At 40.8% G+C, this 22,046-nt stretch overlaps 1 protein-coding gene across 2 annotated transcripts in view; it reads right to left on the bottom strand.

Moving 5' to 3' along the window:
* The window catches only part of WWC2 (WW and C2 domain containing 2), a 186,933-nt gene that overhangs the window by 57,805 nt on the left and 107,082 nt on the right, over positions 1–22,046 (bottom strand). Inside the window, exons 3-6 of one of the 2 annotated variants that reach the window (XM_085000947.1) lie at positions 18,467–18,670; positions 17,817–17,854; positions 17,621–17,697; positions 3,647–3,726 (exon numbers count right to left, since the gene is read on the bottom strand). In XM_085000947.1, coding sequence (XP_084857073.1) covers positions 3,647–3,726; positions 17,621–17,697; positions 17,817–17,847 — 188 coding nt within the window. In that variant the 5' untranslated portion in view covers positions 17,848–17,854; positions 18,467–18,670. The remainder of the gene's footprint in view (positions 1–3,646; positions 3,727–17,620; positions 17,698–17,816; positions 17,855–18,466; positions 18,671–22,046) is intronic. The other variant, XM_003359464.6, reaches the window with a different exon arrangement.

The raw sequence follows: 22,046 nt of genomic DNA, 5'->3' as shown, positions 1-22,046 counted from the left end.
CTTTGACATTTGAAAATAAAAGCAGGTGGAACTGTTTTTTCAGAAGTAAACTTTAACATTTAAAAATAATTCAAAAGAAAATCATGGACTTGGAGAACAGACTTGTGGTTGCCAAGGGGGAGGTAGTGAGATGGATTGGGAGCTTGGGGTTAACAGATGCAAACTATTGCCTTTGGAATGGATTAGCAAAGAGATCCTGCTGTGTAGCACCGGCAACTATGTATGGTCACTGATGATGAAGCATGATAATGGGAGAAAAAAGAATGTATAGATTTATGTGTAACTGGGTCACCACACTGTACAGTAGAAAAAAAATTGTTTTGGGGAAATAACAATTAAAAAAATTTCAAGATTGCTAATTCAAATTTCAGACAGTTTTAAAAATAGATGAGAATTTCTCTGACAGCCACTGCTCAGCTGAATGTTAAATATGACAAGAACCACATCCACTCAGCATTCACCAATGGAACCCCTTTTGGTCTTTCTTTCCCTTTTTCCTGCCTCATTTGAACCCCTCTACTTTATTTATTTTTTGGCTGCTCCCTCAGCTTGTGAAAATTTCCAGGACAGGGGTCAAACCCATGCCATAGCAGTGACCTGAACCATGGCAGTGACATTGATGGATCCTTAACCCACTGAGCCACCAGGGAACTCTCTACTTTAAACGTTGTTTTTCCCCTTTACCTCCATGTTCCCCCCCACCTTTTTTTTTTAACTTTTTAGGGCCACACCTGCATCATATGGAAATTCCCAGTCTAGGGGTTGAATCAGAGCAGTAGCTGCCAGCCATGGCCACAGCCACAGCAACGCCAGATCCAAGCAGTGTCTGCAACCTACACCACAGTTCACAGCAATGCGGGATCATTAACACACTGAGTGAGGCCAGGGATCAAACCCGAGTCTTCATGGATACTAGTCGGGTTTGTTACTGCTGAGCCACTATGGGAACTCCATGTTTTTCTTTTCCCTCCACTTTTCATCTCTCCCCTTTTCTCTCTTTTGACCCTAACTGACTACAAAATAAAGTATTAACATCAGCTGCTGATTTTTAAAACAAAGTATGTACTGTGCTTTTTACTCTTAATTGAGAAATAACCATTTTATATTCTTCCCTAAAAAGCTAAAAAAATTTTTTTTGGTTTGTGTATACCCTAATTAATTTTTCCCCTAAAATCTCACCCTCTGCATGCCTTCCCTAGAAAATGTGTACCCGCTGGGCCAAACTTTTAAAGATACTGTAAGTACCCTTAGCTTGCTGAGTGTTTCATCACTTTCCATTTTCCAGCTTTGAATGAACACTGGAGGTGGCAAAGCTGAAATACACTTCTCTTCCTAGTATCCAACTACACATAAGCTACACTACCACTCAGGCCGAAGTCGAATTTGGGACCACAGTCTGATATGAGTAATGAAAAGAATAAAACCACCTTCGTTCATCTGGCATAAACTACGGCACCAGGTAAAATGAAAGCCAGGATTTAAATTACTTAGTAATACCAGATGCCACAAAATGATTCCATTTTATTGTGAATAGTGAAAACTTGCAAAAGTCTGTAGTGGGATTCTGTTTAAATCTTTTCCTGAAATATACTTTCTGTCCTAGCTCCACGTAAAAGTCCCCTTAGAGTATGGGGAATTCGGTTTCTTGAAAAGTATGGTCTCTGGGTTTAATTGATTATTATTCAATCTTCTAGTAGTATGGTGGTTTACATTTGAATGAAAACAGCTTTATTTTGTCTACAGTTAAGGTCAACAAGAGAGTTCTCTGATGTTAGATATCATATCTTTCTGCTCTTGGTTCAATGGATTAGAATCACTGCAAGAGAAAGCCTGAATTTCTGCAACAAATGTCCATTGTTTTCTTGTGGAATGTTATTGACAGATTCTTAAACATGCCTTAGATTCCTATAAAAATTGCTTGCAAGCAAACTGCTTTGAAACAATACGGCATTGTTACATCAATATAACAAAAACAGCAAGTTTGGCTAACCTTTAATCCCGGGTGGTGACATGAGTTATAATTTCATGTGCCTTAAAAATATGTAACGTGTGGCTAAACGTGTGGCACTCTTCAAAGTTGATTTCCCCTCCCCGCTCCCGCCTCAAAGCCCTCCTTTATGTTGATATACAACTTACTAGATAACACATTTGGGTATTTCTAGGTCTGCTCAGTTTTTAGGGCAGCCTTGCAACCAAATGAGAGTCTTTGAACAGAGCCGTACCGGAGAACCACTTAGAGATCTCATAAAATATTACATGGGGTGGAGACCAGAAACAGGGTTTTTTGTTTTTTGTTTTTTAATTTTATGGCTGCATCCATGGCATATGGGCCAGGGACTAAATCCAAGCTGCAGCTGTGACTTACGCCCACTGCACTGGGTCGTGGATCAAACCTGTGCCTCAGAAGCGACCTGAGCTGCTGTAGTTGGATTCTGAACCTACTGCACCACAGCAGGAAATCCCAGAAACAGGGACTTTTAAAGAGCTCCTCAGATATTCCAATAGGCAGTCAGGTTTGAGACCACCAGGATGGGTGCATCTGAAGGAATATCACGGTCATGATCATGAGGTGAGTGTCAGAAACAAACACTGAGACAGTAAACCCAGTGTCTGAAAAGAACATCACATGGCTGGTGGTCAAGAGGAGTGAATAGGGCTCCCAAAATTTAACTCGTAATCCAAACGGTATAGAACAATCAGCTTACGTGGTCCGGCCTGCGAGCATGTAGGGTGTTTAACGGGGAAACACCCTAATGCCTTGGACTGCTGCTTAGGGAGTGGGGAAGAACAGGAACCCACCTGACCTGGAGCCCATGGGGACCCCTGTGAATAAGGCCCCCTTGCTACAGGTGGCACCCAGCCGTTCTCATGTTCTCATGCCCGGCATGAGGAGGGAGGGAAGGGGGAAGCAGCTGGCTGCCTTTCAAAGGATGAGGCCTTGGCCCTCCCTGGTCATGTGGCTGCTTCCCTTGGATGGGGGACCCCGGGTGGTGCTTTGGGAGCTGGGACGTCTTGGGGCCTGTTGGGATCCAGTTACGCTGGGCCTCCTCAGCAGGAAGAAGGTGATTTCAGGGCTGGGAACTGGGCAGGGATTTCCTCCTGGAGGATTTCTAGCCTCTGTCATCTACGTTCTCATGCCCGGCTCAGCCTAGAGCTGGGGTCCAGCAGACTGCCGCACAGAGACGGAAAGTGCAGAAGGAAGACGGGAGGGGAGGCGCTCACTCAGCTCCTCTGCAGACACCCCCTGCTGTGCTCGCTGTCATCAGCTGCCACCAGGTGAGCCTAGGGCAGACACACGTGGCCAGGCCTCTGAGCTCAGAGGGCTCAGGGGTGCAGGCTCACTGCAGCAACAGAGAGCAGGCCGGAGGGGGCCCGGAGGACAAAGCCAAGTTTTTCACTTTGGTTTCCTTGGATGCCCAATGATTAGTAAAAACTTTAGACCTTTTCAAAGGATATAGATTTTCCCAAGTTTTGTGTGTGTGTTGTTGGTTGATTGCTATTCTGTTTTTTGGTACTCAGCTCTGTGCTTTGTACTTTATTTCTCTTTGAGAAATCTCTTAAGTCATCTGTGCTTCTATTTTCTTTGTATCAGTTTGAGGGCTTTGGATTATTATTCAGGAGTCAATTTTCATATTTTTATACTCACTGTTTCAAGGTTGCAAAGCCTTGTTCTTTATAGAGCAATTCTTGCTTCATCTGTGAGAGCTCTCGCTTCAGCTTTTTAACCTTTTGTGAGAAATCAATGTAAATATGAATGTTTGTAAATAATTAGCAACACCGCTTTAAAAGGTAATCCACTAGTAAACTATTAAACACATAAACAAACACAGCCATGAGTTTAACATTCACTCGACTAGTTTCTCCTGGACATAAATTCTATGGAAGGTAGATTTAGTTTAAATGATCGTTAATGTGCATTATTTCTCATATTTACCTTCATCATCGTAACATTATTATGAGTTGGACATCACAATGGTCTCTGCGATAAACAGCCAGTATGGGGAGAGGCAGGACATTCAGCCAGGGTCTGTCTGACTCTGTCCTCACCTTTCCCTATACTTCAGGTCCCCTGGCCACCGTTCTGCTCCCTCAACTGTACCAGCTGTACCAGCCTCAGGGTGTCTGCACGCGCCGTGCCCCCTGCTAGGAGGCTTCTCCCTCAAATAGCTGACTCCGAGTAACCCAGCCTTGGCTCCACGTTACCTTTTCAAACAGCATTTCTCTGGCCATCCCACCCGGAACCATCCCTCCGTTTTGTTTAGTTCACAGTACTTTCCAAGAGCTGAAACTATCTGTGTACTTGTTTCCTGTCTGTCCCCCATGGGAAAATGGGAAGCATCGCACCAGCTGGATCTCAAGCTTCTAGAATGGTACCAGGTGAACAGCAGGGGATCGATAAATATTTGTTGTCAAAACTGATAAAAGTTTTTTTTTTTTTCCTGTTCTCTTTGGTAGTAACAATACTAAAATTTGGCAGGTCAGAGAAATGGCACAAGCCCTGTTTAGTTACAAAGGAAAGGTCTTCTCATGGGTGTCAGAATCTTATTTCCACATATTAAGTTACAGCCTTAAGTTTTCAGCACATTCTGTTTTAGAGTATTTCAATGTATTTTGAACTTTTATTTCCTATTTATTCTACCCATGCCATAAATATTTACTGATTCTCCACAATGTGTCAGATCCTGGGTTCTGAAGGGTGAATAAAACAGACCTGATCTTTGCCCTTATAGGTCTTACAGAGTGACGAGGAGCCTGACACCGGGCAAATAATCGTCCAACCAAATAAATCTTACCGACTGCCATAGGTGCTATAAAGGAAAAGCACACGGTAGTTGAAGACATAAAGGGGGACAGCATTTAGTCTGAGGCTTTGGGTAAAGTCTGGGAGGAAATGAGAGATGAGTAGGGGTCACTGACAGAGGGGTCCCCACAAGGCTGAGCTTGTGAATAAACACTGAACAATGGGAGGGGAAAGTCAGCAGGTCTCTGGGATTTAAAGAAAGCTACCTACCACTGCTGGGTGACAGAGGTGTGCATGGCGGGGGGTGGGGATGGAAAAAGAAGGCTGATTACACAGAGCCTGAAGCCACATTGAGGATTTCTAAATCTGCTTCTAAGAACAATGAGAATCAAGGAGGGATTGTAAAGCATGAGCTGCATTATGATTTCAAAAGATCACTGTGATGATGCCACGGTGACTGGACCAGAGGGGCCCGAAGGGGCCAACCTGCCTGCACTGGGGCTGACAGGCAGGCAGTGCTATAGGAAAAATATATTTTAGAGGCAGAGTCAACGGGACTTGGTGACAGGTTCAGGGTGGGGGGTGAGGGGAAGGTGTGTCAAAGATCACTTCCAAAATCTTCGGTGCACGAAGGTACTTTCCTTGAGTGTGGGACCAGGTCTTGGGGGGAGAGAGGAAGAGTTTTTGTTTTGTTTTAGGGCCACATTTGTGGCATATGAAATAGAGGTCAAATCAGAGCTGCAGCTGAGGCCTACACCACAGCCACAGCAACACCTATGCAGGTCTGAGCGGCATCTGCAGCCTATGCCACAGCTTGCAGCAACACTGGATCCTTAACCCACTGAGTGAGGCCAGGGGTAGAACCCTAATCCTCATGGACACTAGTCATGTTCTTAACCTGCTGAGCCACAATGGGAACTGCTAGGGGTTTTCTATAAGACATTTCTTTTTCTGATACCCATGACACTTGAAAGGCAACTGGGATATGTGGACTTGAAGTGTCTAGACTAGAGATATAAAATTAGGAGTCACTGACATACAGATGCTATTTTAACTGCATGAGAACACATAAGATCACCTAGGGAGTGTGCACTGGGAAGGGAAGGGAGCTCAGGAAGACCTGGGCATCTCCATCACTCAGAGGGCAATGAGAGGAAGAGACAAAGTACATCATGAAGTGGAGGCAAGAGCAGTCGCAGGATGACAAGGGGAGTGGCAGGATGAAGAGAAGAGGGTCGAGAGGGAGCAAGGCTCTTCAAGGCATCAAACGGCAGGGACAAATGCTGTGTGATACTACGTTTGTCGACTAAAAGGCACAATATTTTGGATACAGGAGATATTCAATAACTCATCTGCTGAGTCTATCTGAAGGTTTAACAGTTTGTGCCCCAAGGAACATTAGGGAAAAGGAAACACAAATAATTGTGTTGCAAGACCCAATTCACAACTACAAAGAGAGGTACAAACAATGCTACTGGAGTCCAGGGGAGGGGATTACTTATGGACGGGGCATGGGGGCAGCCTCAGCAAGGAGGAGGAGACTCAGAGCTGAATTTTGAAGGTGTTTCATATTCACAAAGTACAGCCAGAAAGCTCACATAGTCCAGTAAAGATCTCAGTTTTAGTGTCAGACTTTTATCATGTTGGGAGCCATGTAACTTCATTCCACTGGTAATTCTACTTCTGACAGTGCTCTCAAAAGCTTTTTACCAAAAAAGACTAACATTTTTATTTAAAAACGACACGAGAGTTTCCATTGTGGCTCAGCAGGTTAAGAACCCAACGTAATATCCAAGAGGATGCAGGTTCGATCCCTGGCCTTGCTCAGTGGGTTAAGGATCCAGCGTCGCCCTGAGCTGCAGTGTAGGTTGCAGACGTGGCTTAGGTTCCATGTTGCTGTGGCTGTGGTGTAGGCTGGCAGCTGCAACTCCAATTTGACCCCTAGCCTGGGAATGTCCATATACTGCAGGTGTGGCCCTTAAAAACAACAACAACAACAACAACAACAACAACAACAACAGAAATCTGGAAATCTCAAATAGCTGGGCTGAAACCTGTCTTTACCTCTGAAAATATTGTTGATAAAACAATGGTGATATAGATCCCTCTTGGAACAACTGAGTTAAAACATTACACCTCTCTGACATAAAATGGCACGCTACTTAAAATCATTTTGACGTGAAGACATCCCAATTTAATCTCTTTCAAAAATTACCATTTAAAATTTAAATTAGCTTTGACAATTTAGATTCTCTTCTTGTTTAAGTGATTTGAGATTTTATTGTATGTTGGGAAACATACACCTGTGTTTCCTTTTCTTCCACATTATTTACTTCACCTACTTGGCTGAAAGCTACTGTTTTGATTTTGGAGTCTTCTGAGTGGCTTACTGAATGGTCCTTAGCTCTCGAATATCAATGTTGCATTTTATTTTGTCAATGATGAAAAAGGTGATTTTATCATAATGACTATTGAAAACAGGTATCATTTCCAACCTGACATTATTTACAACTGTTTTTGCTTCTAGGAGTGTGGTCTTAACTGCTGGACACCCTTTCTTCTCAGAGGACAGTTTGACATGGTTCGCTGTTAGAGGATCACTGTTTCTACTCTCATTCTCCAATCCACTCTCTTTTGTTTGTTTGTTTGTTTTGTTCTGCCTTTTTAGGGCTGCACTTGCAGCATATGGAAGTTCCCAGGCTAGGGGTCAAATCTAAGCTGCAGCGGCTGGCCTACTCTATAGCTACAGCTACATGGGATCCCAGCCACGTCTGCAACCTACACCATAGCTCACGGCGACACCCGGATCCTTAACCCACTGAGCAAGGCCAGAGATCAAACCCGCAACCTCATGGATCCTAGCCGGGTTCGTTTCCACTGAGCCACAAGGGGAACTCCCTCCCCAATCCACTCTTAAATGTAGGACACAGAATTCGAAAACAATGTCCTTAGGTCACAGCTAAGGATTACGCTAATGCTGACTTGCAAACCTGGCACAATGTGGACTCTACTAGGAGGCAATAGTCAGAGCCAACACTCACAAGCACTTCAGGTATTCTAGGCACTGTGCTAATATAAATACCTGCTTTCATTCCCCACAACTACCCTATTAGACAGACACTGTTTTAGTTCTCATTTTGCAGGTAAGGCATCTCAGACCTAAAGATTTTTTTAAACTGTCAATTATAAAATTTATAGTTATTAATGGCATGATCATATGTGGAATATGAAAGGAAAACTAGAACTGGAGCAAAATGACCTAAATAAAATTTATGGCCCTTATTCTATATTATAAACTTCAATATTCCTACATCTCACCCAAACTGGAAGGTGAGAATAGTCCCACAAGCCCCAGTGCCTTTTTTTTTTTTTTTTTTTTTTTTCTTCTCATACACACTGAACTTTCGGCAGCTGGAGCCAACTATCAAATTTTACAGACCTATGTCTATGGACTCAGATCTCACACCCCAGAGCCCTAAATTGGAGGCAAGAGACCCCTGACTTTTGCACATTCCCTGCCTTCTATACTGACTACACCAAAGCAACAGACATTCTGAATTGATTCTAAAGTTATTTCTGAAAACCAGAAAGATATTGTGATTAAATGTGATAAGCATGACTGGAAATCATAGAGACTCTTACCATGTCTTACAACCCTAGTGTGTAATGAGTTTTCTTTTAAAAGAAGGAGAAAGAAGATGACAATGAAAGAAAAGTAAATTCTAGAATGGGTAGGCCTTGGAAAGATCACAAGACAGGCAGGTTTCAGAAGTTTGCCCTAAAAGTGACTCTTGCAACATTAAAGTTATAATGAGCACGATGACATTTTCCTAATGACTACCTTCCCTTCTCACCGCTCTCTCCATTGTCGTGTGGGAGCTCCCTAAGCAAGCCAACAAAGGGCACCTGTCACCTGGTTCTTCTGGAAATCGTTCTCTTCACTGTTGCTTCCACCTTACTGAAAGTCCTCACCACCTGCCTCATCTCTCAGGTCACTTCAAAGAAAATGAGAAATCAGCTCCAGAGAGTCAAAAGATCAATAACAAAAACATGTCTGACTTTACTAAAGAATAATGGAAAACTGAATCCCAGATGCTGTTAGAACCATTTGTGGTGATTAATAAATGGATTCTGAAGAGATGATTGAATGTGTGTATGTGTGTGTATACACACACACACATATATATTGTCTTTTGCCTTTTTAGGGCCACACCTGCGGTTTATGGAGGTTCCCAGGCTAGGGGTCTAATTGGAGCTGTGGCTGCTGGCCTACACCAGAGTCAGCACAATGCCAGATCCGAGCCGTGTCTTCGATCTACACCACAGCTCACAGCAATGTGGGATCCTTATCCCACTGAGTGAGACCAGGGATTGAACCTGCAACCTCATGGTTCCTAGTCAGATTTTTTCTGCTGCGCCACTATGGGAACTCCAAAAATATATTTTTTAAAAACTTAAACTTTTGTTTAACAACAATAAAAAGGAAATAACAAAACAAAAACTACTGAGACAAATTATATGAAACATTTTGGAAATATACAACCTTGAGATACAAATAATGATACAAATACTGAAGGTCAAGGCTACATCTTTTACTTCTAAATAAAACAATAAATTGCCATATAATCCAGCAATTCTGCTCCTAGCTTTATACCTAAGAGATATGAAAATGTATATCCACACTAACACTTGTGCAGGAATGTTTGTAGCAGTTCTATTTATTAATCAAAAGTGGAAACTCAATACTTGAAATGTGTTATATATCTGTACAATGGAATATTCTTCAGCTATAAAAAAGATGAAGTACTGACACATGCTACAACATGGACGAACTTTGAAAACATTATGCCATGTGAAAGAAGCTGGTCACAAAAGAAGATGACATATTGCATAATTCCCATTATACAAAAAGTGTAACAGAATAGGCAAATCTAGAGAAACAAAATATAAACAATGGTTGCTTGGGCATTGAGGGTGGAGGTGTGGGAAATGGGCAGTGATAGCTAATGGTATACAGGGTTCCCTTCAGGGGAGACAAAAATGGTCTAAAACTAGATTGTGATGATGGGTATACAGCTATGAATATACTAAACCCCACTGAATTGTACATTTTAAACAGGTGAATTGTGTGGTGTGGGAATTATTTCTCAATACAGCTGTTGAGTTAAAAAAAAATAGGTTAGCAAACAGAAACAGAAAAGGTAGAACATTACACACAAAAAACCCCTCAAATCATCTTAACAAAGACAAAACTGAAAATCATAGGGTCATTATATACCAACTCAACTTGCAAAAAATAAATAAATAAATAAATACAAATGATAAACATCTGGTCAATGGCTTCCTAGTTCAGATTAATATCCAAGGTCCATGGTGGTCTCCAAGGCCAACGCATTCTGTCTTCATCTCATCACCAAGGTTACCTCTCTCCCCTCTTCTCCTGCTCTCACGTTTTCTCCCTCTATTGAGGACACACTTGACTTTTTTGTTTGTTTTTAGGGTTGTACCTGCGGCATATGGAGGTTCCCAGGCTAGGGGTCCAATCAGCGGTATAGCTGCTGGCCTACACCACAGCCACAGCAATGCGGGATCTGAGCTGCATCTGTGACCACACCACATCTGTGACTACACCACAGCTCACGGCAATGCCAGATCCTTAACCCACTGAGCAAGGCCTGGGATCGAACCCGCAACCTCATGGATGCTAGTTGGATTTGCTTCCGCTGAGCCGCAACAGGAACTCCCCACACTTGACTTCTGATTGTTCCTTGAAGATCCCATGCCTTCTCTTGACACCTGGACCTTTACGCCGCTCTTCCTCACCTAACTTCACCACCTCCATCTAGTTTTTACTCAAATGACACCTTCTCAGTGAGACTGACCCTAAATACTCTATTCAAAATGATGATCAGCCTGCCTTCATTCTTTATGCCCTGTTCCAGAGCAATTATTTTTAGTTGGATTGATTAAAAACAAAAAACTAGAAGCTGAAATTATCAAAATGCTTTGTCTGTATAAATTGGAATGATTAATGATTTCTGTTTACTCTGTTAGTGTAGTGAATAATATAATTTTCAGATCGTAAACTGTACAAATCTAGGATAAGTCCAACTTGGTCCTGACAACCTATTTTTAAATGTTCCTGAGTTTTATTTACCAACATTTCGTTTGGGATTTTCGTATCAAAGCGCGTGAATATGGTTGGCTTATTTTTCTTATTAGTTTGTCAGAATTTGGTTATATGACCCTAATCTTCAGTGTGTCTCTGGAATTTCACTGATAGTAACAAGGCTAGTCAGATTTTTTTCTTTCATTTTGAGTAATTAAAAAAAGTTTTTTTAATTTTTATTTTTTCAGCCACAGCATGCAGAGGCTTCATGTGGGATCTTATGTTCCAGACAAGGCATTGAATCTAATATACACATTCGTTATAGTAATAGAATGTGGTCTGCACAAAACTTTAAAATGTACTGAAGCTAGTGTAATGGCCCAATATGGGGTCAGTTTTCATAAAGGTACTCAGTGTGCTTGAAAACAATTTCATCCTCTACTCTTTTGCTGGCATGTTGCACATACATTTCTTGGATTACACTTGTCAACCATGTTACTCACCTAGTCTATACCAATTTTTTTAATCTGCTTGATCTACCAATCCTTCAAAGTTATACTGAAATCTTCCATTATGATTGTGAATTTGTCATTTTCTCCTTGGATTTTCTGCCAAATTGTGCTTTATATATTTTGGGGTCCCATATTTTAACAGATTCCTTACAGATTCATAGCCTTCTTTTTTCTTCTTAGTAAAGCATTTTGCCTTATCTACCCCTTCCAAAATTAACAAAGCGATACCAGATTCGTTTTGATTAGAATTTGATTGATGCCTCTTTTTTCCCTTTTTTATTTCCCCTCCAATATTCTGCAAAATTTTATCTTGTTTTCTCTTCTCTACTCCCAAGTTACAATTCTGATATTGCATCCTTATAATACTGATTCTTCTATTTAGGAAAAATGTATGACTCTCAATATCAAAATTAAAATGTATGACTCTCATTTATATCCCTCAACAAGGTTTTATAATTTTCTTTAGATAGGACCACTTTGCATTTCTTGATTAAAGTTATTCCTAGGCATAAGTTTTGTTAACTTTATCATGTATATGATCTTTCGCATTATATAAGTGGCTGTGACAGGTATGTAAAAAATATATTATATACATATATAATACACATATATTCTATTTACCTTATTATAAGTTCTAATAATTACTCCTTTAACTCTTTTTCCTCACATACAAAATGATATTTTAATCACCTTTATTGCTAAATAATCTATAATAAAGTTCATCAAATTTAAAAGTATAATATGATGAGTTTAGATAAACATATATACTCATTGTAACCACCAGCTGGTCACCATAATATTTCTTCATGTCCCTTTGCTGTCCACCCCCACCTGGCCCCTAGGAACCACTGTTCTGCTTTCTGTCAGTTTTGTCTTTTTAAGAATTTCTCATACATGGAAGCACACAGTAGGTAGTCTACATGGCTGGCTTCTTTCACTTCTTTTATTGCTTGTGAAATTCATCCACATCACCCTTTTGATGACATTTTATGGATATACCACAATTTATTTATCCATTCATCCTATGATGAACCTAAGGGTTTCCAGGTTTGGGTAGTAAGAATAAGGCTCCTGTGAATATTTACACTCCATCTTTGTTTGAGTACATGCTTTCGCTTTATTATTATTATTATTATTATTATTTTTGTCTTTTTGCCTTTTCTAGGGCTGCTCCCACAGCATATGGAGGTTCCCAGGTTAGGGGTCAAATCAGAGCTGTAGCTGCTGGCCTATGCCAGAGCCACAGCAACGTGGGATCTGAGTCGAATCTGCAACCTACACCATAGCTCATGGCAATGCCGGATCCTTAACCCGCTGAGCAAGGCAGGGATCGAACCCGCAATCTCATGGTTCCTAGTCAGGTTCGTTAACCACTGAGCCACGATGGGAACTCTCCATGCTTTCACTCTTGTGTAAACACTTACAAGTGGAATTTCTGGGTAACATTTTATGTTTAACTTTATAAGAAACATATTTAATATAAATAGATATTTTCATGGACTCAGGAGGCTGATTAGGATTATGTCAAGGAAAAGCATCAAAGTATAAGGAATTTTTTTTTATTATAATATCTTCATCTCACACAGTTTCACAGAGCTTAAGCTCCAAGGTCCTTCAAAAATTGAGAATGAGCTTTGCAGGCTATACAGGATCATTTAAAATTGAGCATTTAGAAATCATTATTTCCCTGTTCCTGTCTGCTTTGACTGTATACTCTCTCACAGAAGAATTTAATTGCATTTAATTTTGTAAAAGGTCATGAGCATGAAGGTATCCAAGGGTTTATGCATGGAGATGGAGAAGTCTAGAGTCATGGCCAGAGAGACTGATTTGGTAGTTTACTCAGGTGAGAAGAAACCAAACATCTCCTCCCCAACAACAGGGTGATGATGAAGGATTTCCTCTGATGTATAATTATCTACCCTGCAGCATGGTACCCTTCAAAGCTAGAAAAGGAGGTCAAAATCATTAGAGAGAAAGAGAAAAACAAAACATTATGAAATCAAAAACTGTGATTGTGTTAGAATTTCACTCTTCTCAAGGTCTGAGTATGCTTTTTGAAAAACAAAAAACACTACTGTGTTATGAATTTTAATCACTTGCAGCTGTTAGTATGTCTTAGTGATAAGACCAGTTCTCCCACTAAGCATAATATCTCCCTCTCACTTGCTTCTTTTCTTTGGTGAAGGTGGGTCAAGTCAGATCATTCTTCATTTCACTCAAACTTGACTAAGACTGTTGCACTACTTTAATATCCAACACCAATTACAATAGAAATTCCCTCTGGACATCTTAAGAGAAGAACCATGCCTACTGCACAGCTTGGTGTGGCAAAGCAGGATCACGACATCTCCTATAAACCCGAGATCAGGAAGTTGCCACTGAAAGAACTCAGGGTGGAAGCTAAGTATAAAGACGTTACTCCTTTCCAGTCAAGAGACAATCCTTATTTGTAGCAATTTGCCTTCCCAGGAGGCATATTCCTTTTCCTTTAAAGTACATTGCAATGACTTTTGTATGTTACTTAACACCAGTGGTTAAAGTCATAGTTTGATGTGCACATGAGTTAACTCTATTCACAGTTACAAACTAGCTCTTATACTCAGCTGCCATTCTTGTATTTTTTTATTTATTTCTTTTCTTTTCTTTTCTTTTTAGGGCCCCACCTTTGGCATATGGAAGTTTCCAGGCTAGGGGTTGAACTGGAGATAGAGCTACTGGCCTACATCACAGCCACACCACAGCAACATCAGATCCAAGATGCGTCTGCGACCTACACCATGCTTGATTCTTAACCCACTGAGTGGAGGCCAGGGATTGAACCCTCGTCCTCATGGACACTAGTTGGGTTTGTTATCAGAGCCATGAAGGGAACTCCAGTTGCCATTCTTTTAAAATCTATGCCCAAGACTACAAATAGGTGAGACTGTGAATGGCTTTTCTAAATAAGTCCATCATCACTGATAAAAACAATTCAAAATGATTTCATATTAACAATGTGTAAGTAAATATATTTGAGAACCAAAGACCACACATTGTTATCAACAGCCATGCCCACTAACCAGCTATGAGTTTGACTTGGAGAACAAATAATGTAACCAAAGGAAACTTTGTTTCCTTTTTTCGACAAATTAAAAGTAGGATCAGAGCATACACTGTGGTACTCAAATTTCTCAAAAGTGTTTGCACTTCTAAAGATTTTCTTTTACATTTCCAACATTTTAATTTCAGTTTGATAAACAACAGCAAAAACTTAAAATTCACCAAAAATTTTCTGCATCAAATTTTCACCAAGTCTCACATATCTGTAATTTGGGGTACAAATTTTTTAAAAATATCAGTTGAATTAGTTTAGTTAGGATCATATGGTCCATTCCCTATCTTAAGTATAATGAACAAATGCAATAATAAATTTTGGCACAAAAATTTTTACATTCCTCTTCCTAAAACACAGATTTTTCTCAAGAAATTAAACATCACCTCTAAAAGTTATTAAAAGAGCATTAATTTATTCATTTCATCATTTCAACAATGAGAAATAAGGTGCCAGGAAGTACTGTTATCCCACTAGTCCAAGGAGGAAACTGAAGCCCAATGCTTGTCAATGCCGAAGACCATAATACAAAATAATATAAAACAGTTGCTTTAGACAGATGTTCCTAAATACCTGGTTCCCAAGTAATTGACCTATTTTTCATTAATTCAATAAAACAAATGAAGCGTATCTACTAATACTGTTACATTAAAACAATCAAGTATGAAACCAGTGCTTGACTTTGCCTGAAAAACTGTTACTATGACCAAAAATGCAAGCAGGTCCCCTGAGACATCAAAGCAATGAAGAATTAGCTAATTCATGAGTTACTATTTCTGTGGTATTACCTTGTGAAAGGGACTAGTATACAAAGGGTTTCTTACAGGGTAGGCCAGCTAAGAAAAGCTAGGCTATCAAAATCCACAAAACTCTGCTCAAGTTACCCACCACTTCTGAATGGCTGGGACATTCTCAAAGAGCTCCCTGGCCAAAATGGGCACAAATGGTACAGAGGGCATCATCGGCCCTGCTGGCATCAAGCCATGACACAGGTCAAGATATCACAACAGAACACAGACTACAAGGGCCAGTGTGCTAAGGAAGCATTTCTATAAAAAGGCACTTGTACCTACAGGAAGTGTTAAACACCTATTCAGTAATGGAAGAGATGCTCATCTTTCATTACAGTTATTTATTTATTTTTGTATTTATTTGTGTATTTATTTATTTACTTACTTATTTTTGTCTTTTTGGGGCTGCACCTGCAGCATGTGGAATTTCCCAGGCTAGGGGTCAAATCGGACCTGCAGCTGCCAGCTTACACCACAGCCACAGTAACGCAGATGTAGGTTGCAACCTCAGCTCATGGCAATGCTGGATCCTTTAGCCCACTGAGCAAGGCCAGGGATCAAACCCACATCCTCGTGGATACTAGTTAGATTCTTAACCCACTGACCCACAACAGGAACTCCTCATTACTGTTATTTATGAATGTCTTTTGCCCTCTTCTTGAAGGAAGCACCATTTTGAGGAGGGCACTCCTTCCTGACTCACCTCTTTGGTCTCAAGTGTTGACATACATAAATAATACAGGCTTCTGATATTAAACCTGGTGCAAAATCAGCTTTTATTTACTGCTTTAGGAGACAGGTCTGGGGAATTGATCAGCTGGGATCTTCCAAGATCTCCTCAATTGAAATGCAGCTCCATTTCCTTCTCAGGGAAATGTGTGAGATATCCTATATGCTTTTATTTTAAACTTCCTCTGTTAGTTTGTATCTTTCCAAAAGGGATTAAATAGACAGGTTATGATACCCTGTTAAGGTATCCCATTTACAATGTGTCTTACAAAGAATTGAAAAAATGCACAACAGAATTAAGCTGAAATCAATAATATAAGAAAAGAAAATCCCAAACTGTTTAAAAACTAAGCAATATACTCATATGAGAAATCATTAAAAAATGGAAAATATTTTGAACTAACTGACAATAAAAATACACAATTTGGAGCTCTCTTGTTGGGCAACAAGTTATGGATCTGGCATTTTCACTACAGCAGCTCAGGTTGCTGCTCTCATGTGGATTTGATCCCTGTGTAGGACGCAGCCAAAAACAAACAAACAAACAAACAAACAAAAAACCCACTCAATTCAAAAGCTGTGGGATGTAGGCAAAAGCCATTTACTGAGAGTAATTTAGAGCTTTAAGGGCAGATAATAGAAAGTAAGAAGGCCCAAAGCTGTGTGTCAGTATCTGCTAAAGCTGAAGCTCTGAATGCTTTCTGACACAGCAATTCTACTCCTAGTTGCACAACCAAAAAAACATGCACATATGTGTACCTGAAGGAATGTATAATAGATGTACTTTAAGGCCTAATTTCTAACTACTAGATGTTGGAATCAACTCTAACATATACTGATGGTGGAAGAAATAAAGAATTCATGGTATCTATACAAAAGGGGAATGAATGCTTTATAGCAATACAAGTGGATGAGTCTTGAAATGTTGTTCAAAAGAAGCCATCATTAATCCATATGGGAGCACTCCATGTTCACCAAGTTCACAACAATCAAAGCAGGCAGGAGGTCAACTTATCGGTCTGCTAATAAAGGTAACCTCGTGTCACCTTTAGACAGAAGGATGAAGATGATGAGGGGATACCATGAGTGCTTCTGGGGTCATGGCAATGATCTCCTTCATGACCTATGTACTGGTTGCAGGTGTTTATTGACTTGGTGAAGAATCTTCAAGACTCCCCAAATCAAGGATGTAAAAGCTCTGACCTTTACAGCAGAGTGTTTAAAAGATCAGCAAACAAGCCAAGAGGAAGTGTGAGGCACTGGTAAAGTTTGACCTAGAAAAGGAAATGACTTGGTGACGTGAACTGTGGGCATCTTGAAATATTGGGTTGTCTGATGAAAGAGCAATCAAGCTCAGCTCTGGAGAAGTATTTCAGCACAATAAAGAAAAGTAAGTTTTTGAGACTCAAATTCTGATGCAATATACTAACTACAAGTAATAAAACTGCCCAGTAGTGGAACAAACTCTTCCTCAGTAACAAGAACAATCTCAATCATGCATGCCTTCTAACAAAAGCAGAAAGACCAACCTCCCTAAGGATAAGGGGAGGGGGTCCTACACTGAATAAAGATGGCAGATGACCTCAACGGCCCTTCCTGATTCTATGCAGATGTTCAATGCAGAACCGTAGTAAAAAATCTTACCCTTAATCGCGTAGTGGAGATCTCAGCTTTTAAAATATCAGGGTCATATTTAGTACTGGATGAAGATCCTGAGAATACTTTCAAAGGGAAAAAAAGAAAAAAAAAAGTAACTTGTACAAGCTGCCTGACTAATTGTCAACTTGGAATTTACAAACTCTAAAAACAACAAGATTCACATGCTTCTGTGGATACTTACTTAACTTTATAACTCCTTTATTGTCATTCATCAGACACCTAAATATAAAAAGTCATCTTCAAACCTTTATAATTTTTTTTAAAAAAAACTCAATAAAAAGGAGTGTTACAAAGACCCCAGTGCCTCATTTTCTTCTGAATCTTCTATCTACGGACAAAATCTTAGAGGATCTTACTGCAGGTACCAGAGCTTTGCATTATCCAGAAATTCATAATTAAAATAGAACTTTGAGCCCAGCATAGCTGCTTCTTTAAACAAGGCCAGGTCCATATTATTAGTTTTTGAGATGAGAGAGAGAGAGATGAACTCAGGTGGTCAACAGAAACTTCATTCTAGCTAGGGGCTCCAGTTTTAGTTTTGTCCCAGTGAAAATATTGTACAAGAGTAACAAAAAGGGCCAGATTATTTGCCCATTCAGTTCATGAAAAGATAAAAATTAATTCCCAGCTGAGGAGACTTTTATCTGGAATGGAGTCAAGGGTTTTTACTGAGAAATCTGACGTGTGCCCTCGGCCTCATGTGGCTTTGAGGGACCCCTCCTGTCTGGGAAGCAACAGGACTCAGAATGAAATCCCACAGAAACCCAGTGGCCTTCTGTTACCTACAAATTGGTCCCCATTTCTAAGGTCTGAAGAGCACACTGTACTTACAGCTGGTACGAGAGCTCGACTTTTCCTTGTAGGCATCATTCAAGCGGACGTATTCGTCCAGGGCCAGCGCCAGTCTTTGCTCTTTCACATGGTACAGCTCCTTTTGTGTTCTGAGGGCCTCCTGGGCCACTGACAGATAGTCCTTGAGCATTTTCTCCTGCTCCCCCCTCCATTGTTTTCTTGGATCTTCAATCTGTGTGGTTTCTGAAAATATATCAGGTAGGTTATTTTTTAGAACTTCATGGTGGGTTTTTTTTTTGGATTATTTAAGCTTTTTAAAAAAGCAGCCATCCTTAATTCTTATCTTCTCTAAGTAATCTATTAGTACTATGAAGTGATGTTTCCAGAAATTTGATAAGAGTTTTTGTTTTATCTTATCCAGTGCCTTCCCACTCCCACCCCTATCGGGTCCTTGTCAACAATTTATTCTTCCCACACGATGTTACCAAAGTGAGCACAGCAACCGGCTATGCTCAGGTCATTCCTTTCAGGAACTCTCTGGCTCCTCAATACTTTCAGGATCAAAGCAAGCTATTACTGGCAGCATTCAAGGCCTCGTATGATCTGAACCCAATCTACCTCCCATGGCACATGCTTCTGTTCATTGAATCCAGGACTTGCCACATCAGTGCCACTCAAAAGTCTGTCTGCAGACCAGCATGGGTCCATGAACTCTATTAGTTCTGCAACGGTAAGTACGAAAATCAAGAGGAAACATTTTGAAACGTCTACAGCAATTTCATACAGTTATTGTCTATCTGTTGATTCTAATAATAATACTGGGGCTTGCATTTTGTAATTCTTTTTTTAACTTTTAAAATTCATTTTTATTGCATTTTATTAAAAACAACAACAACAACAAACCAGTCAGTCCACAGTGGATGAGAAATTTTAGAACAAACAAACAAGAAGATGGAATCCTGGTCCCGGAGTTGAGAAGAATCCCCAAAGGCACAGCCCTTGGTTCTGCATTTCTGCACTCTAGCATCACCTAGAGAGCTCTAAAATACATCTAAAACCAATGAGAGCTTTTTCAGGTGGAAGCCAGGCAATGGCAGGTTTACACACTCCCCCAGTGATTCCCATGAGTGGCTGTAGCTAAGAGCCCGTGCTCTGCAACAGCTCACACACCGCCTCCTGGATGGAATTATGAAATTATTCAAACTATCCCGTCCTAAACTTGCTCAAACCTGCCTTCCCTGCCTCACCCTCTCCTCTCTGAGGAAATCACAATAAAAGCTCTGGCTCAAGCTTTCTCCTGCACTCCTTCTGCCTCCTGACTGAGCCAGGTGCCTCCCCACATGGCCCTGTATAGTGTGATATGGCCCCATTCTCTTGGAAACTGTACGTGGTACTATGTCTTCTGATGGCACTGACCTCCTTGTGTTGTCACTCAGTCACCTGTGGAAATTAAATCCCAGGTACAATCAAGACAGGTGGATTGTATGGGCTGGCCACTGCATGAAGATGAGCACCAACCTGTCCCTGACAAGTCAAGATCAGAAAATTAATTTATCAGTTTGCTGAAATGTCCAGTGGCATGTACTGTCTTCAAAATGCTTTGTGTGTGATTCTCAATCTTAATGTATTTCAACTCAATATTTCTGGCTTCCCCCAAGGACTGCAGTGAGTCAAAAACCAGAGAATGACAGGAGGCATTCTGCTGTGACCACAAGATTCCCTAGAAACCAGGCTGGTTCTGGAAACGTTTAACCTGGTGTCCAGGGATGAGGGATAACACCACAGTGGTCCAGACTGGGAGGCCTGGGCCAGCCAGAGGCACAGCCACCACTGCCTCAGAGCTAAAGCCCTCCTTTTGGTCACTGGCTAATAAAAACTGAACTTTCTTTAAAGTAGTAAGTATTCTGAACACTAATTTTTAAAGATGTAAATACTTCAATATGCAAAAGAGGCAAATCTCATATAATTGTGGGGGGAAAATATGCTAGAGTCGATGTCCAAAGAAGAGATACAGGAGGGGCCGGTGCTGGACAGAGAGCCCTCCAGCCAACAATCTTCAAGGACATCATCACTGGGGCAGCCTCACCATCTGGGGCACACAGAGAGTAGACAGAGCTCAGCCAGCAAGACCCTAAACTTCTCCAGATTTCTTATAACTCAGGTCTCTGACTGTCCAAATATGTCATATTGACCTGACTTAAAACACAGAATTCGCCCTCTAACAAATAGAAATTTAGGGTCTTAAAAAAGTGTTGATAACCGTGGATGACCCACAGTGATTCTCACCTCCTAGTATTCATGCCCCTTGAATACAGGCTAGACCCAGACTTGCTTGGAATGAATGGCACTCAAAGAGAAGGGATATCACTTGAGGCTGGGATACAAGAGGCCGTGATTGCCATCTTGCTTTCTCTGCCCTGCTCTTCTTGGCTTTTTTGCTCTCACGGAGCAAACTGCCAGGTTATAAGCCACCCAATGGACATAGCAAGGAATGAGGGGGGTGACTGACCAGCAGCTGACCAGTAACTGAATCGTGCCAACAACCCCAGGGAAGCAGACCTCCTGCAGTCATGCCCCTGGCTCGCTCAGTGCAGGCAGCCTGTCAGAGACCTGCAGCCAGAGGACAGCTCGGCCTTGTTTGGACTCATGACCCACAGAAACGGTGAGATAATAAATGTATTTTAAGCCACTAAGTTTGGGGATAACTTCTTATAGCGAGATCTATAACTTGTAAACTAAGCAGAGATGATACAAATTGAAAATGTATATGAAAACTTGAGAGTTATAATAGTTATAGTAAGGTAAGTACTCCCAGTTTTCTCTCACTATCTTAAGAGGTATATTTCTTTTTTTTGTGTGTGTCTTTTTGTTGTTGTTGTTGTTGTTGTTGTTGTTGCTATTTCTTGGGCCACTCCCACGGCATATGGCGGTTCCCAGGCTAGGGGTCGATTGGAGCTGTAGCCACCAGCCTACGCCAGAGCCACAGCAATGCGGGATCCGAGCCACGTCTGCAACCTACACCACAGCTCACGGCAACACCGGATCATTAACCCACTGAGCAAGGGCAGGGATCGAACCCGCAACCTCACGGTTCCTAATCAGATTCGTTAACCACTGCGCCACGACGGGAACTCCTAAGAGGTATATTTCTAATATATTAATCTATTTCCCTACCTACTGGCAAATTAGCATACTGTCAAATAAAATGCTTGTCATCAGCTAAATTGCCACAAAACACAGAAAGTAACACTGACTGACACGTAAATGAATAAAGCACTGTAATAATAATAATAAGAAGAAGAACAACAACAACAACAACAAACATAAATTATCAGCATTTGTTTGGGGTAGATGAGCAGAAAACACTCTGGTTGACTGATTTATATACTGGATGCTACAACAGATTCAGCAGGAAACTGACTTTTCTGAAATACCGCACCATTCAAATAGGAACTACAAAAGAGGGTCCCTAGAGGCACCTTTGAAGAAGGCTTCATAAAGCAGGATTGGGCTTCATCTCCATCAGTTATATTTGCTGAAAAGATCTGTGAAGAATATTTATTAAATGTAAATACTCAGAAAAGTATATTATACAAACATGGTATTTTTATAAGACCTG

The sequence above is a fragment of the Sus scrofa genome, chromosome 15 (assembly GCF_054392235.1).
Source record: "Sus scrofa isolate SSC_HxYL_T2T_F1_AM1 chromosome 15, Sscrofa_HxYL_maternal_Yorkshire_Landrace_v2.0, whole genome shotgun sequence".
In the NCBI taxonomy this organism is placed as follows: domain Eukaryota; kingdom Metazoa; phylum Chordata; class Mammalia; order Artiodactyla; family Suidae; genus Sus; species Sus scrofa.
Note: the sequence above shows the minus strand (reverse complement) of the source record. Positions and strands in the feature narration are given on the sequence as shown.